At 48.0% G+C, this 23,750-nt stretch overlaps 1 protein-coding gene across 1 annotated transcript in view; it reads right to left on the bottom strand.

Moving 5' to 3' along the window:
- Positions 1-23,750, bottom strand: part of KMT2D (lysine methyltransferase 2D) — a 591,638-nt gene that overhangs the window by 483,688 nt on the left and 84,200 nt on the right. Inside the window, exons 3-8 of the mRNA XM_030196818.1 lie at positions 10,168-10,282; positions 9,712-9,944; positions 9,483-9,592; positions 9,039-9,201; positions 8,473-8,638; positions 1,206-1,320 (exon numbers count right to left, since the gene is read on the bottom strand). Coding sequence (XP_030052678.1) covers positions 1,206-1,320; positions 8,473-8,638; positions 9,039-9,201; positions 9,483-9,592; positions 9,712-9,944; positions 10,168-10,282 — 902 coding nt within the window. The remainder of the gene's footprint in view (positions 1-1,205; positions 1,321-8,472; positions 8,639-9,038; positions 9,202-9,482; positions 9,593-9,711; positions 9,945-10,167; positions 10,283-23,750) is intronic.

Genomic DNA, 23,750 nt, shown 5'->3' with positions numbered 1-23,750 from the left:
AACAAGATCCACAGGGCTCCAACACTGAGAAACTGTCCTGAAGGAAGGCGCCAAAAAGCAGAAAACAGATCAATCAAGAGCCATCAGAGACACCAAGTGCCTCACTGCCATAAGGAGAAGAAAACCACTTTGGTCCGGAGAAAAGAACCAGAACATAGCTCTCAAAATACACAGGGGATGGAAAAACCACCACCATGACAACAGTGGAAAATGCCATGAAAAGAGAAAGGGGAATTAAGAAAATAGAAACCAAGTGCTTTTTTATTTTTACTTTTTTTAAGACCATAGCCTTATATAATCCAAGGAAAAACTCCAATAAGCATCCTCCCAGTAAGGGAAATAAAAAGAAAAATAGCTTACCTCACATGCAGAAGAAACCATTAGTCATACCTGCCGCAAACTAAAGAAAGAGAGCTCCACAGGGCAGGTAAACTTGCTCCATACCATCAACAACCATCGCCTCACCTCAAAGGCCGACTGGCGAGGTAGGAAGTACCGGATGTCACCCTAGCTGGCAGATGAGGGGACCCAGGACCACCGAGTGTCATCATAAAATACCCAAACCTAGCCTACCAGCACACTGCTGGCTCCACTGTCAGCCAGAAACAACCTGGAACAGGAGCTAACTGCCACAATCAAGTCACCAAGAGAAGCTGCACAAACCATCGACCATCTGATAGGAGACAAAGAAAATACTGAAAAATTCCAAGCTGCATGATACCCTTAAGAGGGCGAATTACTTAGAACTATTTTCTCTGTCTCCCTCCACAATTAGTCTGGACTGGTCTGGTATAGATGACAAGGAAGGCTGCATTCAGCACCTATATGTGCTTGGTCCATTGGTACCTCCCATGAAGACCTGTGAAATCAACACATGCAGAGTAGTTGTCCACCATGTCCCCTTTTTTAGAAGGGTAATGTAAGTCCAATGCAGGTGGTGAATAAGAGATTGAGGGAGCTGAATACAGAATAGTAGAGCAGGAACTCCTGCACACGCCCCCCCAATAAAAACTCTCAAATGGTTCTAGCTTTGGGAGAGCAAATTTCCATCCCAGAAGCCATCAGATGGCATTACCTAAGATGTGGCTACAGTATTTGGATTGTCTTGTTTCCACTTACAGCCATGGACCATACAGAGATAGAAGCAAGATTTTTTAAAAGTGCTAACTCTGTATTTCTCCTACCTATAATCAGCTCTCACATACCTTACATTTCCAGGAGTCTGTGGGCAAGCTCTCAATAGCAGGCTTCAAGCAGAAGGTGTGATAACCCTTATCACAGGCATCACACACTAACATCATGGAATCTTCCCCAGGCCGCCTACAAGGCAGAAAAAGGAGGATAAAGGGATCAGCATCAATAAAGCATCTGCAACAGCAAGCAAACGGTTTCTGCAACCAGAAGTGGGGCTAAGAAGCAGTAAGTTTTGGTGCCACTTCCTGCTGTCCCTGGATCTGCTCAGTACTTTCCACATAGATCATTCAAAATGTAGCTAACCAGGCGCTCTGCAACCAAGTCACTGCATGAAGAGGGGCTAGTTCATCAAATCATTTCTAATCATATTACATAAACTGCCGGACAAACCCAAACATGGTGGAGGCAGGAGTTACAACAAAAAACATAGGGAGGATATCATATGATTACAGCTGAACCAGCTCTCAGAATCTCTCACTAATCAACTATTAAGGAAACATTCTTACCTGATAATTTTCTTTCCATTAGTCCAACAGATCAATCCAGAGACTTGTGGTTGTGTCCCTCTACCAGCAGGTGGAGATAGAACCTCCAAGTTTGCTATAGGTGGACCTGTGCAGCCACTGAACCTCAGTATGAACGATACCAAAGCAGTGGCAATGGAAACAATAGAAACTCTCCTGACATTGTCAGACCAATTGCCCAACATACTTCCACCACTTCTATATTTATTTATTTTATTTTTAATCAAACGAAGGAACATTCAGAACAACGGAACCCGAAAAAAAACTAACCACCGCAACAAAACCGCAGACAGTAAACCCAGGGGGGGCCTCTGGATTGATCTGTTGGGACTAATGGAAAGAAAATTATCAGGTAAGAATTAATTTTTCCTTCAATGGCGTCCCACAGATCAATCCAGAGACTTGTGGGATGTACCCAAGCAGTCCTCAAGTAGGGCGGGACACCCCAACCCGGCAGAAAATCACAGATGAGCCAAACACCGCATCTTGACAAGCTGCCACATCCACCCGATAATGACGAGTGAATATATGGACCGAAGCCCATATAGCTGCCCTGCAGATTTCTTCCAGAGAAACCAAACGGGACTCTGCATAGGAGGAAGCTTGAGCTCGCGTAGAATGAGCACAAACTTGCAAAGGGGCTTGCGTGCCCAATGCCATGTATGCCGAAGAGAAGGCCTCCCGCAACCAATGGGCTCTGGTGTCCTTGGACACCATATGCCCCTTCTTATTGCCTCAAAAAAGGACGAAGAGATGGTCAGAAAGACTAAATTCATTCGCCACCTCCAAATACCTGAGAAGAGCCTGTCTCACATCGAGGCAGTGAAGAGCCCGGAATTGCTCAGGGTAATCTTCCCGGCAGAAGGCTGGCAATGCAGCGACTGCCCCAAGTGGAAACGAGAAACCACCTTGGCAAAAATGAAGGAACTGTCCTAATCGATACCCCCACCTCCATAAAACACAGGAAGGGGTCTCTGCAAGAAAGGGCCTGCAACTCTGAAATTCTCCGAGCGGAAGTAACGGCTAATAGGAAAATCGCCTTCAAGGTGAGATCCTTAATCGTAATCCCCGATAAGGGTTCGAAAGAAGGACACTGAAGCGCTTTGAGAACTAGATTAAGGTTCCAGGATGGCAGAATTAGCACGTGAGGAGGGCGCAAATGATTTCCGCCCCTCAAGAAACAAACCATATCCGGGTGGGAGGCAATGGACGCCACCTGAAGCCGGCCTCTAAAAAATGCCAGAGTTGCCACCTGCATCTTAAGAGAACTCAGCGAGAGTGATTTTGTACAGCCTCCTTAAGAAATGCGAGGAAAACCAATACTGAAGCCGACGCTGCTGACAATCCCGAACTCGCACACCACGAATCTAAGGTACGCCACACCCTAGCATAAGCTATCGAGCTGGATGTTTTCCGAGCCTACAGCATCATAGCAATAACCGCGTCTGAATACCCTTTTCTTCTCAACCTCGCCCTTTCAAGGGCCAGGCCGTAAGACCAAAGGGGAGGGATCATCCATCGTGACTAGCCCCTGCAGCAGGAAACCGTGCTGCGTCGGAAGCAGAAAAGGACGATCAAAGAGAAGCCTGATCACATCTGCGAACCAGGGTCATCTGGGCCAATCCGGGGCCACTAGGATCACTCGACCAGAATGACTGGCAATGCGAGTCAGTAACCGGCCCACCATTGGCCACAGGGGAAAGGCACAGAGCAGGCCCCTGGGCCAAGATTGAAGAAGGGCATTGATGCCTTCTGAGCACACCTCTCGTCCCCTGCTGAAGAAACGTGGAACCTTTGCACTGAATGCGGAGGCCATTAAGTCCATCTCTGGCATCCCCAAACGGGCACTTATCTGATCGGCCAGAGGGGAGAGCATCCACCACCCCCTCCCGGTTCCAACTGGTGGCGACTGAGAAAGTCCGCTTGCACATTCTGTGACCCCGCTATATGAGCCACTGTCAAGAGAGAGAGATGGGTCTCCTCCCAACGACAGATCAGAGTCACCTCGCATGCTAGGGGTGCACTCCTGGTGCCCCCCTGACGGTTTACATAGACGACCGCCGTCGCATTGTCCAAAAGAACTCAAACTGGGCAACCGCGAAGAGACAAACTCCCGAAGGGCCAGACGAATCCCCTGTAACTCCAAGCGGTTGATGGACCACGACGCCTCCGTCGAAGCCCAAACGCCCTGGGCCGTCTGTTCCAGCCAATGAGCCCCCCAGCCAGACAGTGACACATACGTCGTCACTATCTTCCAGACCAGGATTGCCAGAGGAATGCCCAACACCAGATACTTTTGAATGAACCACCAGTGCATGATTGTGTGAAGAAATGCCAAACATGGCACCCAAACCTCGTAATCCTCCGAATGAGGAAACCAATGGCTCAGAAGGTGCCACGGGAGGGGGCGCATCTGAGCTCTGGCCCACTACCACGTCCAAGGTGGAGGCCATGGAACCTAGTACATAGTCCCAAGCCCGCGGGTTCAGAGTTTGACACAGCGCTCGTAACTGAGCCTGTAACCGCTGCGCTCGAGCTGAAGGAAGAGAAACTATCCCTGTTCGAGTATCGAACACACCCCCAAGTATTCCAGCATTTGGGAAAGCATTAGGCTGCACTTCGGGAAGTTGATCACCCAATCAAGCGACTGAAGCAACCCGACCACTTTGTCGGTTGCCTGCCGACTCTCCTCAAAAGAAGACGCCCACAAAAGCCACGCATCTAGATAGGGATGGACCTGAATCCCTTCCTTCCTGAGATAAGTTGCCACTACTACCAGGACCTTGGAAAAGGTCCAAAGCACTGTGGCTAGACCGAAAGGCATCGCTTTGAATTGAAAATGACGACTGAGCACTGCAAAGCAAAGAAAGCGCCTGTGGGGAGGCCAGATAGGAATGTGTAAATAGGCCTCTGAGATTGAGAGAGGTCAAAAACTCCCCTGGCTATACCGCTGCAATCACCAATCGGAGGGTTTCCATGCAGAAAAGCTGAACCTGTAAGGACTTGTTGACGCACTTGAGATCTAAGACCTTTTTCGGCACTACAAAATAAATGGAGTATCGATCGCACCCTCTTTCTGTTGGGGGTCCAGGTTGGACGGCACCCAGCCGTTGTAAGTTGAGGAGGGTGCGTCAAACAGCCCGCACCTTGGCGGGACATTTGCAAGGAGATTCCAGAAAACAGTCTACTATCTGACGAGCCAATTCTAACTTGTAGCCGTCTCTGATAACCTCCAAGACCCATTCGTCGGATGTTACCCTGGTTCACTCCACCAGGAATAGCAACAGTCTGCCCCCAATAACCGGCTGGATATGGACCAGGGCCCCATCATTGGGCGGACCTGGCTGTGGGCTGGTTTCTGTTACCAGAAAGGAAGGCACGCCTGTCACCTCGAAAGGGCTGAGGCCTCTAAGAAGACCTTGCCCTCTGAAAAGAGGCCACGCGACCTGGATGGTAATGCCATGTATACCTAAACTTAGGTCTAGGTCCCGCCGGTCGTATAAACTTGGACCTGTCCTCCGGGAGGCGATGGCCCTTAGAGTCACTGAGGTCCTTCACAATCTGTTCTAAGTCTGTCCCAAACAAAAGCTTTCCCCTAAAAGGAAGCCTTGCTAAACGTGACTTTGAGGCTACGTCTACAGCCCAATGCCGCAACCACAGCCAGCGACGCGCGGTGACCGCTAGGGAAACCTCCTTCGCCGAAGCCCTCAAAAGATCATAAAGAAGATCCGCCAGGAAGGCTAAACCAGACTCCAAGGCTGGCAAAACAGCCACGAGATCTTCCGGAGAGGAGGCTTTCTGTACCCACGATAAGCATGCCCACGCTGAATAGGAGCCACAAACTGAGGCCTGCAGGGAAAGGGCCGCTACTTCAAGGACAGCTTCAAGCAAGTCTCCAACTTACGATCCTGAGGATCCTTGAGTGCTGTGCCACCCTCCACAGGGAGAGTGGTTTTCTTAGTGACCGCTGTGATTAAGGAATCCACCGTAGCAACCTTCAGCAAGTCTAAGTCAGGAGCAGGTAGCGCGTAAAGACGCGACATAGCTCTAAGCAACCTTAAGACCACTGTCCGGCGTATCCTACTGCGCTGAAATAAGGATCTTCATGGCCTCATGCACATGTACATAAGTACATAAGTATTGTCATACTGGGAAAGACCAAAGGTCCATCGAGCCAAGCATCCTGTTTCCAATCCAGGTCACAAATACCTGGCAAGATCCCAAAAATGTACAAAACATTTTATACTGCTTATCCCAGAAATAGTGGATTTTCCCCAAGTCCATTTAATAACGGTCTATGGACTTTTCCTTTAGGAAGCCGTCCAAACCTTTTTTAAACTCCGCTAAGCTAACTGCCTTTACCACATTCTCTGGCAACGAATTCCAGAGTTTAATTACACGTTGAGTGAAGAAAATATTTCTCAGATTCGTTTTAAATTTACTACATTGTAGCTTCATCGCATGCCCCTAGTCCTAGTATTTTTGGAAAGCGTGGACGCTTCACATCTACCCGTTCAACTCCACTCATTATTTCATAGACCTCTATCATATCTCCCCTCAACCGCCTTTTCTCCAAGCTGAAGAGCCCTAGCCGCTTTAGCCTTTCCTCATAGGGAAATCGTCCCATCCCCTTTATCAATTTTCGTTGCCCTTCTCTGCACCTTTTCTAATTCCACTATATTTTTTTTCAGATGCGGCGACCAGAATTGAACACAATATTCGAGGTGCGGTCACACCAGGGAGTGATACAAGGGCATTATAACATCCTCATTTTTGTTTTCCATTCCTGTCCTAATAATACCTAACATTCTATTTGCTTTCTTAGCCACAGCAGCACTATGAGCAGAAGGTTTCAACGTATCATCGACAACACCTAGATCCCTTTCTTGGTCCGTGACTCCTAACGTGGAACCTTGCATGACGTGGCTATAATTCGGGTTCCTCTTTCCCACATGCATCACTTTGCTCCTGCTCACATTAAACGTCATCTGCCATTTAGACGCCCAGTCCTCCCAGCCTCGTAAGGTCCGCTTGTAATTTTTCACAATCCTCCCGCGATTTAAACGACTTTGAATAACTTGTGTCATCAGCAAATTTAATTACCATCACTAGTTACTCCCATCTCTAGGTCATTTATAAATATGTTAAAAAGCAGCGGTCCCAGCACAGAGCCCTGGGGAACCCCACTAACTACCCTTCTCCAATGAGAATACTGACCATTTAACCCTACTCTCTATTTTCTATCTTGTAACCAGTTTTTAATCCAGAATAGAACACTACCTCCTATCCCATGACTCCAATTTCCTCTGGAGTCTTTCATGAGGTACTTTGTCAAACGCCTTCTGAAAATCCAGATACACAATATCAACATGAAAGGAACGAGGTGGGCATTTGGTGCCAGACATAATAGAGGGCACCGGAGCTGTTCCCCCTGATTCATGGGAGAAATGGCCAAAACCTCAAAAGCCCTATCAGGGAGGGAAGCTCTTCCCTGTGAAAAAGGCAGGTAGCCGTTGGATCATCGCCCTCCTCAGAGGGCAGGGTGACCTCATCTGCCAAATCCAAAGATTGAGAGCCCGGAGACAAAACCGGGCTGTGTCAGATAGCTCATCGGGATCCAAAATCTCCACCCAGGGACGTTTTGGCAGGAAAGACTGAGAGGCTGCAGAAACCGAAGTTTGCTGAGGAAGAGACGGGGCTGCCTGAAAAGAAGCGCCTGACTTCTTCAAAGGAAAGGCATTGTGCATTAATAAAACAAAATCCGTGGAAAAAGGAACCGCAAGGGACTCCCCTGCTCCCTTCACATCGCTTCCCTCCATTGGAGCCTTTGCCACAGAAGTGCGCTGCACTTCTTTGTCTATCAACCGCCACGTGTGGAGGTCACGCCCGCCAACACGCGCTGCACTAACTGTCCCGAGGAAACCGCCAAAACTATCCCATGTGCTTCCGACTCACCGGACACCTGAGGGGAACCCCCATCGTGGGCTGATGGCGGCAGGACTCATACTCCCCCGATGCTGCTCTCCGGCCCCCACATCAGGAGCAGCGCTTAGCCGCCTCAGAAGGCACTGACATGCTCCACAAATGCCTGCCCCAAAACTGACTCGGCAGAACGTCTAGTTCCTCCGTATGATTAAACAAAAACAAAGTCTCTTACCTTTTTTTTTTTTTTTTTTTTTTAGTCAGGAGAGAAAGGAAATACCCAATCAGGCCAACAGCCCCGGGCGACAGAGGAAAGGTAGGGGGAAACCGGGAGGGACCTGGCACCACCAGGTGTACACCACAAGCTGCAAACAGCCACTCAACCCCTGTCTGTGCTAAACTAGGCCCAAAGGACACCAGTAGCCAGATCAAACCAGAGCTGCACAGAGATTTCCCTCCACCTGCTAGATAGAGAGAATACAGAGGTTCAGCTGGCTGCACAGGTCCACATATAGCAAACCTAGGAGGTTCTCTCTATCTCCACCTGCTGGTAGAGGGACACAACCCACAAGTCTCTGGATTGATCTGTGGGATGCCATGGAAAGAAAACACATTTTAGAAGTTCTTATGTATTCAGAATGCAAGAAAAACTGAAAAATACAAGTACCTAGTTAGCAGAGTGCAATAATGTTCTTTATTAAGGGATTAATACTGAAAGCAGTGTACAGGGTACTCTGTTCTCACACTCAACTTCACATGCATACTTATAGTTTATTCCAAACAATGACAGCACGAGTAGCAAAATCATTTATAGATATGAGGTGGCACTTACCTGCAGGTCTGGCATACTTTACACTCTGGACACTGCCAACCTGAGCGTTTCAGCGGAGTCACCACAATTTCCAGGCATGCACCATGATAATGCAAACCGCAACTGGTGCAGAACAGGAGGTCTCGGAGGTCCCCAGGTGCATCACAAAGCATACAGCGTGCATCATCTGACAACAAACATAGTACAAAAATCACTGCAAATGTCTTGAATGAACATATGTATAATGTCCTGTGACACAATAACTCAGAAGATGGAATAAGGACAAATGCAATCATTAGTAATATGCATAGAAGCAAATGCACAAGTGTACATATTCTCTATGAAGAAAATACAATAAGGTAACATAAGTGCAGCTACCAAGGAAAAGGCGGAGAACGTTTCACAACTAAGACGCTATTATGTGAAGGGTCACAAATGCACCAGTGTTTCAAGTGCTCCCAGACTCCATGAGAGTACACAACTCTTAAAAATTTCAAAGCACACCGACAGCCCCCTCTTTCCTTCTCCCTCCCCCACTAAAAAGCAGTACAGAAACCAAGAAGGCATACACCCAACACTAGACTTACCCATCTCAGTTGCCTCCTCCACGTGATTTGTGCACAACAGATTTAAGGTCTTCATGGACTGAAAAGATCCACTTGCAGCTGCACAGGGGAAGTGATAGAATCGCAAACATCCCTTCGAGTGGCACTGAATGGTAGCACCCATTCGTTTACAGTATTCACATTTCTATCATAAAGACAAGAATTTAGTAGCCAGATTTAGAACTGGGAACTTTAGTGCACTGTAAATGTGGTAAATGTGATGAACACAAGCCCTCACCCTGTACCAACCAAGAATTCAGGACAGAAAGAAATCAGCAGAATTTTAGCAAATGCTCCAAAGAGTACTATCTAGTCCTACACAATGGCAAATAATGAAAGGGATGGGGGGGGGGGGGGGTGGAGAGTGCTTAAAAACTGGAAAATTTAGGAAGTGTATTGGTGGACAGGGGAACGTGATGCACTCACCTGTGAGATCCCTGAGAAGACAGCTTTGTCTACATTGGTCAGCTCTGCTCCATCATCATGATGAACACCAACTGACCATGATGCACACCAATGATGAACCCAACAGTGCCCTAAGGAAAAAAGAAAAGGCTAGATAAACATGTCACTTACCTATGCTACCCACATTGGCACTTCAGGATGACCGAGATGGCACAAACATGCTACCACAAACATCCTACAGCACTCTCACCTGTCGATTCAAAGAGCTCTTTCGGCAACACACTCTCAATGAATCCAATACGAGACAGTTCATCCCCACATAACATCTCCTGGGGCACAGGAGAACGGGAGTTAGACCTGTCCAGGAAGCGTGATGTCAGCTCCATCCAATCAGCTGAAGGCTGGTAGCGATGCAGCTCCCTCTGCCCATGGAGGCTCCACTCACCACAATTACAGAGTGCACATCGTCGGTACTCCACATTGCTAACCAGCAACAAACAAAAAAAAAAAAAAAAAAAAGTACAAGATCAGACCAACCTCTGCCACACTAAAAACAGAAGTAGACCCTACCTCATTGATAGCAAAACTTCCTAATGCAGTTTACAAACTTAAGAACAGCTAGAATACAATAAACTATATATATCATAAAACAAAAGTCATAATACAACTCAAGCATCTTCTTTTGCTTCTCCCCAAGATTCTGTACCTGGACTGTGCTGTAGGCTGCTGTTGTATTTGAGGTGGTGCAGCGTTTCGCCCACACAAGATGACATTTTCACCTTCATTAGGGTCACTCTCTCCAGAGGAAGCATTTCCATCTGCTGTGTGAAAAAGAAGAACTGTCATTTTCTTGCATTAAGGATCACAGAGAGAAAAACAGATCAATGGTTGAATAGAGAACAGAGTAGTATGTTCCAGATCCTTTCCTATTTACAACATTGCATACGGAATTGGAAGACCAAAGTGTTTAGCACTAAATTTGCGAGACTGAGACCATATGCCTAATACCCTGGCTTAGGAGTGAGGTTAATTAACATAGTAAATGACAGTTGATAAAGACATGAACGGTCCATCCAGTCAGCCCAACAGTCATACTCATTATCAATTCATGATTAAACCAACAATGAATGTGATGGTATTTATTTATTTTATTTTTGTTACATTTGTACCCCGCGCTTTCCCACTCATGGCAGGCTCAATGCGGCGGGCCATGGAGGGTTAAGTGACTTGCTCAGACTCACAAGGAGCAGCTGCCCTCAGTTCCCCAGGACCAAAGTCCACCACCCTAACCACTAGGCCACTCCTCCACTCACCCACTCCTCCACTCAATGAATGTGATGGTATGCACATGGTACGTGCAAAAAGAACTCATTTAGAGCTATTACCTCCCAAGAAAGACAGAGAGTAGGAGTGAAGTAGCCCTAGATGAAGCTATAAGCCCCATTCTGCTACAGGAACTTGTTGTATGTATTACTCTGATATGAGGCAAAAGACAAGGAAACCATTCAGAGTCTCCAGTACTTTTCAGGCTTCCTGATGACAGCTGGATAGGACTCAACTGGAAATATATTTATCAGTTGATATTCAGCACACAGCGGTCAGCTTTTTTTTTTTTTTTTTTTTAACACTGACCACCATGGGCAGAATTAGCCCCAGATATTCAATGCCAGATCATGTCCAGCCACCGGCATTGAATATCTGGGACTAATTCACCATGTGCTAGCTGCCAGGGATTATGCAAGCCCCAGCTGAATATCATCCAGGACTCGCACAAGTATATGGATCCCCTTTTCGATGCCTGCTTCCACTCCCAAGCAACAGAAGACCCTTCCCTGATACCCCTGGCTCCTCCCCCCAGAAATACAAGCCCCTCCTTCAATGTCAGTAGGCTTACCTGCCCATTTGCCTGGTGGTCAAATGGGGGAAATGGGCAGGAGCGAGCTCCACTCACTCGAAGTACCATGAGGCTGCTACTAGAGGTCACAACAACCATACTTAGGAGGCTGCCAGGCAGCATCAAGTGAGAGGTATTCCTACCATTTCCTCCACTGGGTCACCAGTGCGGGTGTGGAGGAGTGGCCCGATTGTTAGTGTAGAGGATTGCGGACCTGGGGAACTAGGTTTGATTACCACTGCTGCCTGATGGTTGGCAGTGGGTTGAGATCCTGGGGAACCAGATTCAGTTATCTCTACAGCTTCATGTGACCCTGGGCAAGTCACTTAACCCTCCGTTGCCCCAGGTATAACAGTAGTACAATGTACTACTTAGATTGTTAGCCCACTAGGGACAGACCCAGTACCTGTAAAATGAAACTAAACTGCTTAGGTCTAAGCGGTACATAAATACATAAATGAATGAATGACAGATAAGTCTGCTGATGTTGAAAGGAGGTGCTTGCATTTCCTGGGATAGGGGAGGGTCATCAAGAGTGCTGGATGTTCCAGGCGGGTTGCCAGGGAGAGAAGGGGGTGACACAACATTGGACGAAGACCCGGAATTTAACCAGGCACTAGCCAATATTCATACCGGTGCTTGGTTAACTTTACTGCATAAAGTTAGGACAGCCTATTTTCTGTCTTAACTTTCTACAATTCCTCAGCCAAAATGGAAATCTCTGCTGATCAGCTAGGTTATTGCATAAGAATATAAGCACAGCCATACTGGGAAAAGACCAAGTGTCCATCAAGCCCAGCATCCTGTCTCCGACAGTAGCCAATCCAGGCTTCAAGAACCCAGCAAAACCCATTAAAAAAAAATTTTATTAAATTTTTAATAATGTTCAATGGACTTTTCCCTCAGGAATCTGTCCAAACCCCCTTTAAACTCCATAAGGCCAGTTGCTGTCACTACATTTTCCGGCAACGAGTTCCAAAGTCCAACTACATGCTGAGTAAAGAAAAACTTTCTCCTGTTTGTTTTAAATCTGCCATATTCTAGCTTCATCTTGTGTCCCCTAGTTCTATTGTTGTTTGAAAGTGTAAACAAACGCTTCACATCTGTCCGTTCTACTCCACTCATTATCTTGTAGACTTCTATCATATCACCCCTCAGCCGCCGTTTCTCCAAGCTGAAGAGCCCTAACCTTCTCAGTCTTTCCTCATAAGGAAGTCATTCCATCCCTTTTATCATTTTCGTCACCCTTCTCTGCACCTTCTCCAATTCCTTTATATCTTTTTTGAAATGCAGCGACCAGAACTGGACACAATATTCGAGGTGCGGTCGCACCATGGAGCGATACAATAGCATTATAACATCCTTGTGTTTGTTTTCCATCCCTTTCCTAATACCCAACATTCTGTGCACTCTGTTAGCCGCCGCAGCACACTGAGCAGAAGTTTTTAACGTCTTATCCACGACGACTCCCAGATCCCTTTCTAGGTCTGTCACTCCTAACGCGGAACCTTGCATGACATAGCTGTAATTCGGGTTCCTCTTACCCACATGCATCACTTTGCACTTGTCAACATTGAACTTCATCTGCCACTTGGACACCCAATCCCCCAGTCTCGCGAGGTCCTCCTGTAATCTTTCACACTCCTCCTGCGACTTGACGACCCTGAATAATTTAGTGTCATCTGCGAACTTAATTACCTCACTAGTTACTCCCATCTGTAGGTCATTTATAAATATTTTAAAAAGCAGCGGTCCCAGCACAGACCCCTGCGGGACCCCACTAACTACCCTTCTCCATTGAGAATACTGACCATTCAATCCAACTCTCTGCTTCCTATCTTTCAACCAGTTCCTAATCCATGACTCCTCCGATCCCATGACTCTCCAGTTTCCTCTGGAGTCTTTCATGAGGCACTTTGTCAAACGCCTTTTGAAAATCCAGATACACAATATCCACCGGCTCCCCATTGTCCACGTTTGTTCACCCCCTCAAAAAAATGCAGTAGATTGGTGAGGCAAGACTTCCCTTCACTAAATCCGTGTTGACTAGGTGTCATCAGCCCATGTTTTTGTATGTGCTCTGTAATTTTATAACTAGTTAAAAAAAAGCCCGTTTCTCAATGAAATGAAACGGGCGCTAGCAAGGTTTTCCTTGGAGTGTGTATGTTTGAGAGTGTGTGTGTGAGAGTGACTTGTGAGTGAGAGAGAGAGTGAATGTGCGAGTGTGTGTGTGTGACAGAGAGTGAGACTGAGTGCGAGTGTGTCTGTGAGAGAGAGAGTGTGTGTGTGAGAATGAGACTAGAACAGGGGCCCCCGCTCCCAGTTCCAGGGGCCCCCCTCCAAGTTCCAGGGTCGTCTGCCTCCCTCCCTCCGAGTTCCAGGGTGTTGTCCCCCCCTCCCTCCCTCCGAGTTCCAGGGTCATTGTCCCCCCCTCCCTCCGAGTTTCAGGGTCCCTCCCTCCAAGTTCCAGGGTCGTCGTCCCTCCCTTCCATCCAGTTCCAGGCCCCCTCCCTCCAAATTTTAAAAGTCATCTTGACTTACCCAGTCGGGGTTACAGCGGCCGGCAGCAGCGGTAAAAGGCGTGCAGGCTCAGCCCTTCTCTCTCTCTGAGCTCTGGTCCCGCCCTTGCGGAAACAGGAAATGAAGATGGGACCAGAGCTCAGAGAGAGAGAAGGGCTGAGCCTGCACGGGTTTACTGCTGCTGCTGCTGCCGGCTGCTCAACCCCGACTGGGTAAGTCAAGGTCAACGTTGCTGGGCTGGTGAACTCGGAGGGGACTGCCGAACTGAGAGGGGGTGGCAGGGGGCTTGGAGGGGGGTCACCGTTGCAACTGGGAGGAGGTGGCGGAGGGCTTAGAGGGGGGGTCAGCGTTGCTGGGCTGCTGAACACGGAGGGAACTGCCGAACTGGGAGGGGGTGGCAGAGGGCTTGGAGGGGGGGCAGCGTTGCTGGGGGTGGTGTGGCAGACGCTGTGTGTGAGAGAGTGAGTATGTGTAAGAGAGCGAATGAGTATGCAGCCTTCCCTTCCCTCCGAGGGCGGGGCAGTGAGAGCGAGTGCGATTACGAACCCAGGAACACTACACGGCTTCACTGCCACGGAGTCAGCTTCAGTACGTTGGAGGTGCGAATTATTATATTAGATAATAGCCTCTACCATTTTGCCTGGTACCGACGTCAGACTCACCGGTCTATAATTTCCCGGATCTCCTCTGGAACCTTTTTTAAAAATCAGCGTAACATTGGCTACCCTCCAGTCTTCCGATACCACACCTGATTTTAGGGATAGATTGCATATTACTAACAGTAGCTCTACAAGTTCATTTTTCAGTTCTAGTAATACTCTGGGATGAATAACATCCAATCCTGGTGATTTACTACTCTTCAGTTTGTAGAACTGACCCATTACATCCTCATTCGTTTAGTTTCTCTGACTCGCCTGCTTCAAATACCCTTTCTGGCACCGGTGTCCCACCCAAATCCTCCTCGGTGAAGACCAAAGCAAAAAATTCATTTAATTTCTCCACTACGGCTTTGTCTTCCCTGATCATCCCGTTAACACCATTTTCGTCCAACGGCCCAACCGATTCTTTAGCAGGCTTCCTGCTTTTAATGTATCTAAAAAAATTTTTACTATGTGTTTTCGTTTCTAACACTAACTTTTTTTAAAAGTCCTTTTTTGCCCTCCTTATCTCCGCTTTACATTTGGCTTGGCATTCCTTATGTTTCATCTTGTTATTTTCAGTTGGTTCTCTTCTTCACTTTCTGAAGAATTATTTTTTTGGCTCTAATGGCTTCCTTTACCTTACTGTTTAGCCACCCCGGCTGACGTTTGGTCTTTTCTCCTCTTTTTCTAATACACAGAATATATTTCTCCTGTACCTCTAGGATGGTGTTTTTTAACAGCATCCATGCCTGATGCAAGTTTTTTACCCTGTGAGCTACTCCTTTCAGTCTTTTTTTCCACTGTTGTTCTCATTCTATCGTAATCACCCTTTCTAAAGTTAAACGCTAGTGTATTTTATTTCCTAAGTTCACTTACTTCAATGCCAATATCAAAACTGATCATATTATGATCACTGTTATCAAGTGGCCCTCGTACCGTTACCCCCCCCCCCCCCAAACTAGATCATGAGCTCCACTAAGACCTAATTCTAGTATTTTTCCTTCTCTTGTTGGCTCCTGAACCAGCTGTTCCATGAAGCTGTCCTTGATTTCATCAAGAAATTTTATCTCCCTGGCGTGTACCGATATTACATTAACCCAGCCTATATCCGGATAATTGAAATAACCCATTATTATTACATTGCCCACTTTATTTGCTTCCCTAATTTCCTTTGACATTGCTGGCTCATCCGTCTGCTCATCCTGGCCAGGCGGACGGTAGTACACTCCTATCACCATTTTTTCCCCCTTTTTACGTGGAATTTCGATCCACAAAGATTCCAATAGTGGTTTTGTATCCTGCAATATTTGCAACCTGAGTCGAGGTTCTCATTAATATACAGTGCTACCCCTCCTCCGATCCTATCTACCCTTTCACTACGATATAATTTGTAGCCCGGTATCACTGTGTCCCACTGGTTATCTTCCTTCCACCAGGTCTCAGAGATGCCTATAATATCCAATTTTTCATTGTGTGCAATGCATTCCAGCTCTCCCATCTTATGTCTCAGGGTCCTTGCATTTGTGTATAGACAATTCAATGCATGCTTGCTGCTCAGTTTTATATCACGTTTAATACATGGCATTATTAATATGTTATCTTCTGCCTTCCCCCCCGTTTCTAGTTTAAAAGCTGTTCTAATTCCTTTTTAAATGACGCCAGCAGCCTGGTCCCACCATGGTTAAGGTGAAGCCCATCAGACCGGAATAGGCTCTCCCTTCCCCATAATGCTGCCCAGTTCATGACAAATCTAAAACCCTTGTCCCCACACCATCATCCACGCATTGAGACTCCGGATCTCTGCAAGGGCGATAGGGGCGTTGGTGGTCTTATCGCAGCTTCAGAACCCCACTCCGAGTCGGAACCCCCCCTGCTCCGCCCCACCTCGCAGCCTTGGTAACCAGCAGTCCTCTTCATCAGAATCATCCAATTAGGAGTGCCATTTTAGGCGCCAGACAGGCTCCCTACAACCAATCACAGCTCACTGCAGTTGTAGCTCAGCCAGGTGAAAAAACTGCCTGAGGCTCGAGGCAATTGTGATTAAATGTCGAACCTGAGTGCTGAGTTGCGAGTAACCCCGGCAGCTGCTGCTCTCTTCAAACAAATAAAGTCGGGTCAGTGGCCGCTTTCTTCCTCTCTGCCATCCTGTTGCAGCCTTAGCTCAGCTGTGCTTGGACACTGACTGCTACTCCTGCTCCACACTTGTTTGGGAAGTTCCTAAAAATACCGTCCAGCTAAGAAATCACTTTTCATTGCTTTTATAATGCTCCTTTCACTACTTGTTTGTAGCAATTCGTTATGAGAGAGGGAAAACAAAAAGGGAGAATAAATTATGGGTGCCGTTTCCCGCCATTAGAAATAGCGGCAGGTAAGTTAAATAATTAGTTTTTGGTTTATTAAATACAGTTATATATTACAATTATACATTTTTGTTATTTAAACTATAAATATCGCGAAATTATGGGGTTTTTTTCTCGAAGTGACACACCACCCGAGTTATGCTTGGTTTTTTTGGCGAATTTTGACATACCAAGCTCAAAAGGTTGCCCATCACTGGTATAGAGAGATGCCATGATGGCAGCTTTGGCCGCTTTGAATGTCCTTATCTATAAGACTAAAAAGCGCTTATTTTTCTGACCACCAATTTCATCGCTTTGGGAATAATACAGGTAAACTTTTAGTTCGCTTAACCACCAAATTTATATCAACTACTTTAGCACAGGATGGCTCTCTTGTGCATCAGCCGGAGGCCACTGCATGGGTACTTTCAGCCTATTTTTCCCACATGCACGCTGCCACTCCTAATAATCCTGCCCCCATCATTGATTACCTGAAAGACTCTGGCCTCCCTCGACTGCCCCCTGAGGCATGGGCACAGTAGTGTTCCCCTTTGCACTATGGAAGTCCAAAATGTAATAACTTGACCTGAGGCATTCCCCAGGCCACAATGGCTTCTCTACCGAGTATTACAAACTCTTGTCCCCCCATATTTGTGACCCCCCTCAACAGTTTTTTTTATGACTCTGAGGTGGCTCAGAGTGGAGTTTCCCCCTCACGCTAAGGCTTTAGTCACTTTAATACCAAAGCCAGGTAAACCACCTGACTGGCCAGAGTATTACTGGCCCATTTCCTTGTTAAATAATATTGATATAAAAATTTTAGAGTCTTGGCTGATAGACTGGCCTCTCATATTCCTAGTTTGGTGGGTTAATACCTCTCACATCCCTACTTCGGTGGGCTTCATATTGTTTGTCCAGCTCTCCCTCATTTCCCACTTCTTGATTTGTTCAATTTTGACTGGACCATATGGGGTGGCTTGTTAGACACTTGAAGACATTCACTTTCTTCTCAATGAGCCACTACATTGTCATTTTTGTTTTGTGCTTAGGCTCTCTCTCAAACAAAACAATTCTCTTCCCTGTTTATCCCCAGTGATTAAGTGCCTTATAAATCTACCATCTAACTCATTAGAGGTAGGGATCATAGTAAAAAAAAAAAATTTAAGTAAAATACATAATACAAAGAAAGTTCCAAACAAACAAAATCATTAAAACTCTTTTTACAACTTTGTAAAAGCTCAACATAGCATCTTCATATTTTTCCTTTTTTACCTCCAAACTTTCCTGTCCTTCAATTTCTTTAATGATACACAACAACTGAAGTATATGAAAGGTAAAACCAATTTTCAAACTGCTGAAATACCAATGAACCAAAATAATTAATCTTAATCTTCCTTTCCAACCATTAACTTTTCCCATAACTACCCCCGCCTCCCCCACAAGCCAATCTATACCACATTTCAACTCCTAGACTCTTAGATATACCATACCAATCTTAGGAAAGGCTTCTACTCTTATGGCCTTCCCCAACGTTTTTAGGAGCCTCCAGTTCTCACTTCCCTCCTAATCACCCTTCCCATACTGCATCAAATTGGGGTCATGTATTTTACTGCAAATTCTGTTAGGAATAAAATTCAATTGTTACATGACTTTGTCCCATCTCCTACGCCAGACATCTGTTACATAAAAAGTCATGACATACTGAAACAGACTTATTTTAAATAAAGTATTTCGCAGCAACTATTAAGTTGATCATCAAACTAGGATATAAAAATTATCACCCAAGGGAAAATTAGGTTCTTACCTTGGTAATTTTCTTTCCTTTAGTCATAGCAGATGAAGCCATTACGTATGGGTTATGTCCATCAACCAGCAGGGGAGATAGAGAGCACTCAAACTTTCACAGTGCCCTCTTGGCCAGCTAGCTCCATTGCCTCTTCAGTATTTGAAGCTTCCAAAGCAGTATGGCAAACCGCAATGGGAATCACAAGAGCTTTCCTCACAGCGAACGATGGCCCATCACAAGGGCATGAACTCATAAAGGAGGAAATGCACATTCTCCTGGAGGGAATAAACTCATCCTCCTTATTGTATAAGTGGAGGGGAACACACGCGCCTCCTAGAGGGAATCACACATCCTCCCAACACACTGGAGGGAATGAACTCATCCTCCTATTTATAGAACTGGAGGGGAACACACGCGCCTCCTGGAGGGAATGAACACATCCTCCTAAATTTAAACTGAACATGAAACCTGAAGATTGTTTTCCAACTTTCTCCCAAGGAAGGAACTTCAGGAAATTAGAACAGAACCTGAAAAACAGATTCACAGCATACAGACAATCATACAGGGAGGGCTCATGGCTTCATCTGCTATGACTAAAGGAAAGAAAATTACCAAGGTAAGAACCTAATTTTCCCTTCCTTGTCATCATGCAGATGAAGCCATTACGTATGGGATGTAACAAAGCAATCCCTAGATAGGGTGGGAACAAGCCACACCACGCGCTAGCACTTGTGCACCAAAACGCGCATCCCTCCTGGCAGCCACATCCAGCCTGTAATGTCGGGCAAAGGAGAGCTTAGAAGCCCATGTTGCTGCACTGCATATCTCTTGAAGAGAGAGTGCTCCAGTTTCAGCCCAAGAGGAAGAAATCGCTCTAGTAGAATGTGCCTTAAAGGCTACAGGCGGAACCCTGCCGGCCAGCAGATAAGCTGAAAAGATAGTTTCTTTGAGCCAGCGGGCAATAGTGGCTTTAGACGCTGGAGACCCTCTGCGAGAACCGAATAGCAAAACAAACAGATGATCAGAAGTCCTGAAAGAGTTAGTAACTCGCAGATACTGCAGCAGAGTCCTGCGCACATCCAAAAGGTGCAGCTGCCCAAAAGATTCTGGAAACTCTTCCTCTGAAAAAGAGGGCAAGAAAATAGGCTGGTTTAAGTGAAAGGCTGAAACCACCTTAGGCATAAAGGAAGGCACGGTCCAAACCGTGACTCCGGACTCTGAAAATTGCAGAAATGGGTCTCTACAGGACAGCGCCTGGAGCTCTGACACCTGTCTCGCCGAGGTAATGGCCACCAGAAAAACAGCCTTCAGTGTCAAATCTTTCTCCGATGCTCGCCGAAGCGGCTCAAAAGGAGATGCCTGCAGGGTTTTCAAAACTAGCCCCAGGTTCCAAGCTGGACAGGGTGCGCACTGGAGGTCGGAGCCGAAGCACCCCTCTAAGAAACCGTGCCACATCCGGGTGAGCAGCCAAAGACACGCCCTTCCACCTTACCACGAAGGGAGGCCAACGCTGCCACCTGCACCCGCAGGGAATTATAGGCCAAGCCTTTTTGTACACCTTCCTGCAAAAAGTCCAGAATCGGCGAGACAGGAGCCCGCATTGGAACAATGGCTCTGGAAGCACACCAAGACTCAAACAGACACCAAATCCTGGCATAAGCCACGGAAGTGGACCGCTTGCGGGCTTGCAGGAGAGTGGAAATAACTTTATTGGAATAACCTTTATCCCTCAATTGTGCCCTCTCAATAGCCATGCCGTAAGACCAAAGCGGCCGGCGTCCTCCATGGCTACCGTCCCTGAGTCAACAGGTTCGGTACCAGAGGTAACGGCAGAGGAGCCTCCAGGAGCATCTGTCGGAGGTCTGCATACCAAGGTCTCCTTGGCCAATCCGGGGCGATGAGGACCACTTCTCCTGGGTGCAGCCGAATCCGCAAGAGCAGGCACCCTATCAAGGGCCATGGGGTTGAGCCAAGGCATCCAACCCCGCCGAGCGAGGATCTCTCCGTCTGCTGAAGAAGCACGGGATTTTGGTATTGGCACTTGTCGCCATTAGATCCATCACGGGCTTGCCCCATTTGGCACAGATCTGCAGAAATACTTCGTCTGCCAGATTCCATTCTGCTGGATCGATCTGATGCCTGCTCAGATAATCGGCCTGCACATTGCTCTGACCTGCAATATGAGCTGCCGACAGACACTGAAGATGCAGCTCGGCCCAGTGGCAAATCAGTTCGGCCTGTGCGGCTAGTGCTCTGCACCTTGTTCCGCCTTGTCGATTTATATAGGCCACCGTTGTCGTGTTGTCCGACATCACTCTGACAGCCAATCCTTCCAGGGTCACTTGAAAGGCCAGAAGCGTCTGAAACACCGCTTTCAACTCTAGGCGGTTGATGGACCACTCCGACTCCTCGGGTGTCCATAGACCCTGGGCATGCTTCTCCTTGCAGTGTGCGCCCCAGCCCTTCAGGCTGGCATCTGTTACCACTAGGCACCAAACGGGGAGCGTCAGCGGCATTCCTCGCCGCAGCATGCTGTCCGAGAGCCACCACTCCATGCTGAGACGGGCCGCAGGGAGCCAAGTAAGTCTGCATTGGTAATCCTGAGAAATAGGAGACCATCTCCGGAGTAGGGAATACTGTAGAGGTCTCAGGTGCGCTCTCGCCCAGGGTACCACTTCCATCGTGGCTGTCATCGATCCCAGCAGCTGGACAATGTCCCAAGCTCGCGGGCGGGGCATCCTCAGGAGCAGACGGACCTGATTCTGAAGCTTGCACCGCCTTAGCTCGGGTAGGAACACATAGCCCGAGACTGTGTCGAACCTGGCCCCCAAAAACTCTAGAGATTGTGAAGGGGACAGGTGACTTTTGGCCATATTGACGACCCAGCCTAGAGATTGCAGTACTGAGACCACTCTGGCTGTAGCTTGTAAGCTCTCTGTTGCAGAGTCTGCTCTGATGAGCCAGTCGTCTAGGTACGGGTGAACCCTGATACCTTCTCGCCTGAGAAAAGCAGCTACTACCACCATTACCTTCGAAAAGGTTCGGGGAGCTGTGGCGAGGCCAAAAGGCAAGGCCCTGAACTGGAAATGTTTTCCCAACACCGCAAACCTCAGAAACTTCTGGTGCGGGGGCCAAATCGGAATGTGCAAGTAAGCTTCTTTCAGGTCTAGAGACGTGAGAAACTCTCCTGGCTGAACCGCCGCAATGACGGAGCGCAGGGATTCCATGTGGAAATGCCACACTCTCAAGGACTTGTTCACTTCTTTTAAGTCCAGAATAGGGCGAAAGGACCCACCTTTTCGCGGCACCACAAAGTAGATGGAGTATCGGCCGCAGCCTTGCTCGGCGGGAGGCACCGGGGTCACTGCCCCTAACTGAATCAGACCTTGTAAAGTCTCCTCCACCGCCGCCCGTTTGACGGCAGAACCGCATCGGGACTCCACAAACACGTCTCTTACTGGGGCGTTGAATTCTATTCTGTATCCATCTCTGATCAGGTCCAGAACCCACTGATCTGAGGAAATCTTGGCCCACTCCTCGACAAAGAGGGAAAGCCGTCCTCCGATGACAGGCATCGAGGAGAGGGCCGGCGCACCATCATTGAGAGGGTCACCCCTGAACTCCTGGTCTTGAGCCACCGGCTGCGGAACGCTTGTCCGAGCGAAAGGAGTTCCTCTGCTGACCACGGGCACGAGAAGTGAACCCAGCATAACGCCCCGGGCGGTACACCTTCTAGCTTCACGGAAGCGAGGTCTGTACGAGGCGTGGACCGCCTGGCCCTTAGAGGAAGGCCTCTGCCTATCTTCGGGCAAGCGCTGGGGTTTTGGATCACCCAGGCCTTTCACAATTTTCTCTAACTCCTCACCAAATAGGAGAAGTCCTTGAAAAGGCAACTTCACCAACCTTTGCTTAGAGGGCATGTCCGCTGCCCAGTGTCGTAGCCACAGACGACGGCGAGCCGTCACTGCTACTGCCATTTGTTTAGCCGAAGCTCTGACAAGGTCATAAAGGGCATCAGCCAGAAAGGACGTGGCCACCTCCATCCGCGGAGCCACATCCAAGAAGGGCTCCGCTCCATCTCCGGGCTGAGCCACTGCCTGTTGCAGCCAAGCTAGGCAGGCTCTCACAGCATAACAGCTGCAAGCAGTGAGACCTGCAATTTCAAAGGACCGTTTCAACGCTGTTTCCAGCCTACGGTCTTGAACATCCTTCAGGGCAACACCTCCTTCAACAGGGAGGGTAGTTCTCTTTGTCACCGCAGTGACTAGGGCATCCACTGTAGGCATTTGAAAACGAGCCATATGTCCCTCACGCAGAGGGTATAACTGCCCCATAGCCCTGGAAACTCTCAAAGGTCCCTCGGGGTCAGCCCACTGAGCCGAAACAAGCTCTAGGATGGAGTCATGCAAAGGGAAGGCCCGAGCAGCTTTCTTGGTACTAGCCATCCTGGGATTACCCGAGGAGGCCATGCCACTGTCAGGATCTTCAATCGAGAGGGCCTGCAGGGTATCTGAAATAAGCGCTGGCAGCTCATCACGGTGGAAAATCCTCACCGCGGAGGGATCATCCAGATCCTGTGGTAAACCCGCACCTGACTCTGGTTCCTCAGACCAAGAACATCTGTCAGAGTTCTCTGAATCCTCACACCCCGACCACGGGGGGGAAAAAGGTGCACCACAATCTGAAGGGGAATTAACCCTTCTGCGCTTATCTTTAGGCCAAGCATCGGGGAAAAAAGCCTTACTGGGCAGTCCCAGGCCAGAATCCATCGGGGGGGGGGGGCAATCAGAGGAGCCTCAGGCGACCCTTGAGGAAGGGCTCTTTTCATCATGTATGCTTTATGCAGCAAAAGCACAAAATCCGGGGAGAAAATCTCACCCTGGGCACCCAAATCCTGTCCGGTGCTAGCCACTCCTGAAATAACCTCATCTCGAGGTGCCCCACCCGGCTCAGGTCTCTCCGTGTCCACAGAGGCCGCGCCATGCGGTGTAAGCAAAATGGCGCCCGCTGCCAGCTCAGAGCGGGAAGAAACATCGCTCGCCATGCTCGGGCAGGCTCCTACGCCAATACAGCACGATTTACAGAGCCCTGCTGCTGATTTGCGCTTGC

Source organism: Microcaecilia unicolor, chromosome 3 (assembly GCF_901765095.1).
Source record: "Microcaecilia unicolor chromosome 3, aMicUni1.1, whole genome shotgun sequence".
NCBI classification, from domain to species: Eukaryota; Metazoa; Chordata; class Amphibia; order Gymnophiona; family Siphonopidae; genus Microcaecilia; species Microcaecilia unicolor.
The sequence above is the reverse complement of the archived record's forward strand: the minus strand, read 5'-3'. Positions and strand labels throughout refer to the sequence as shown.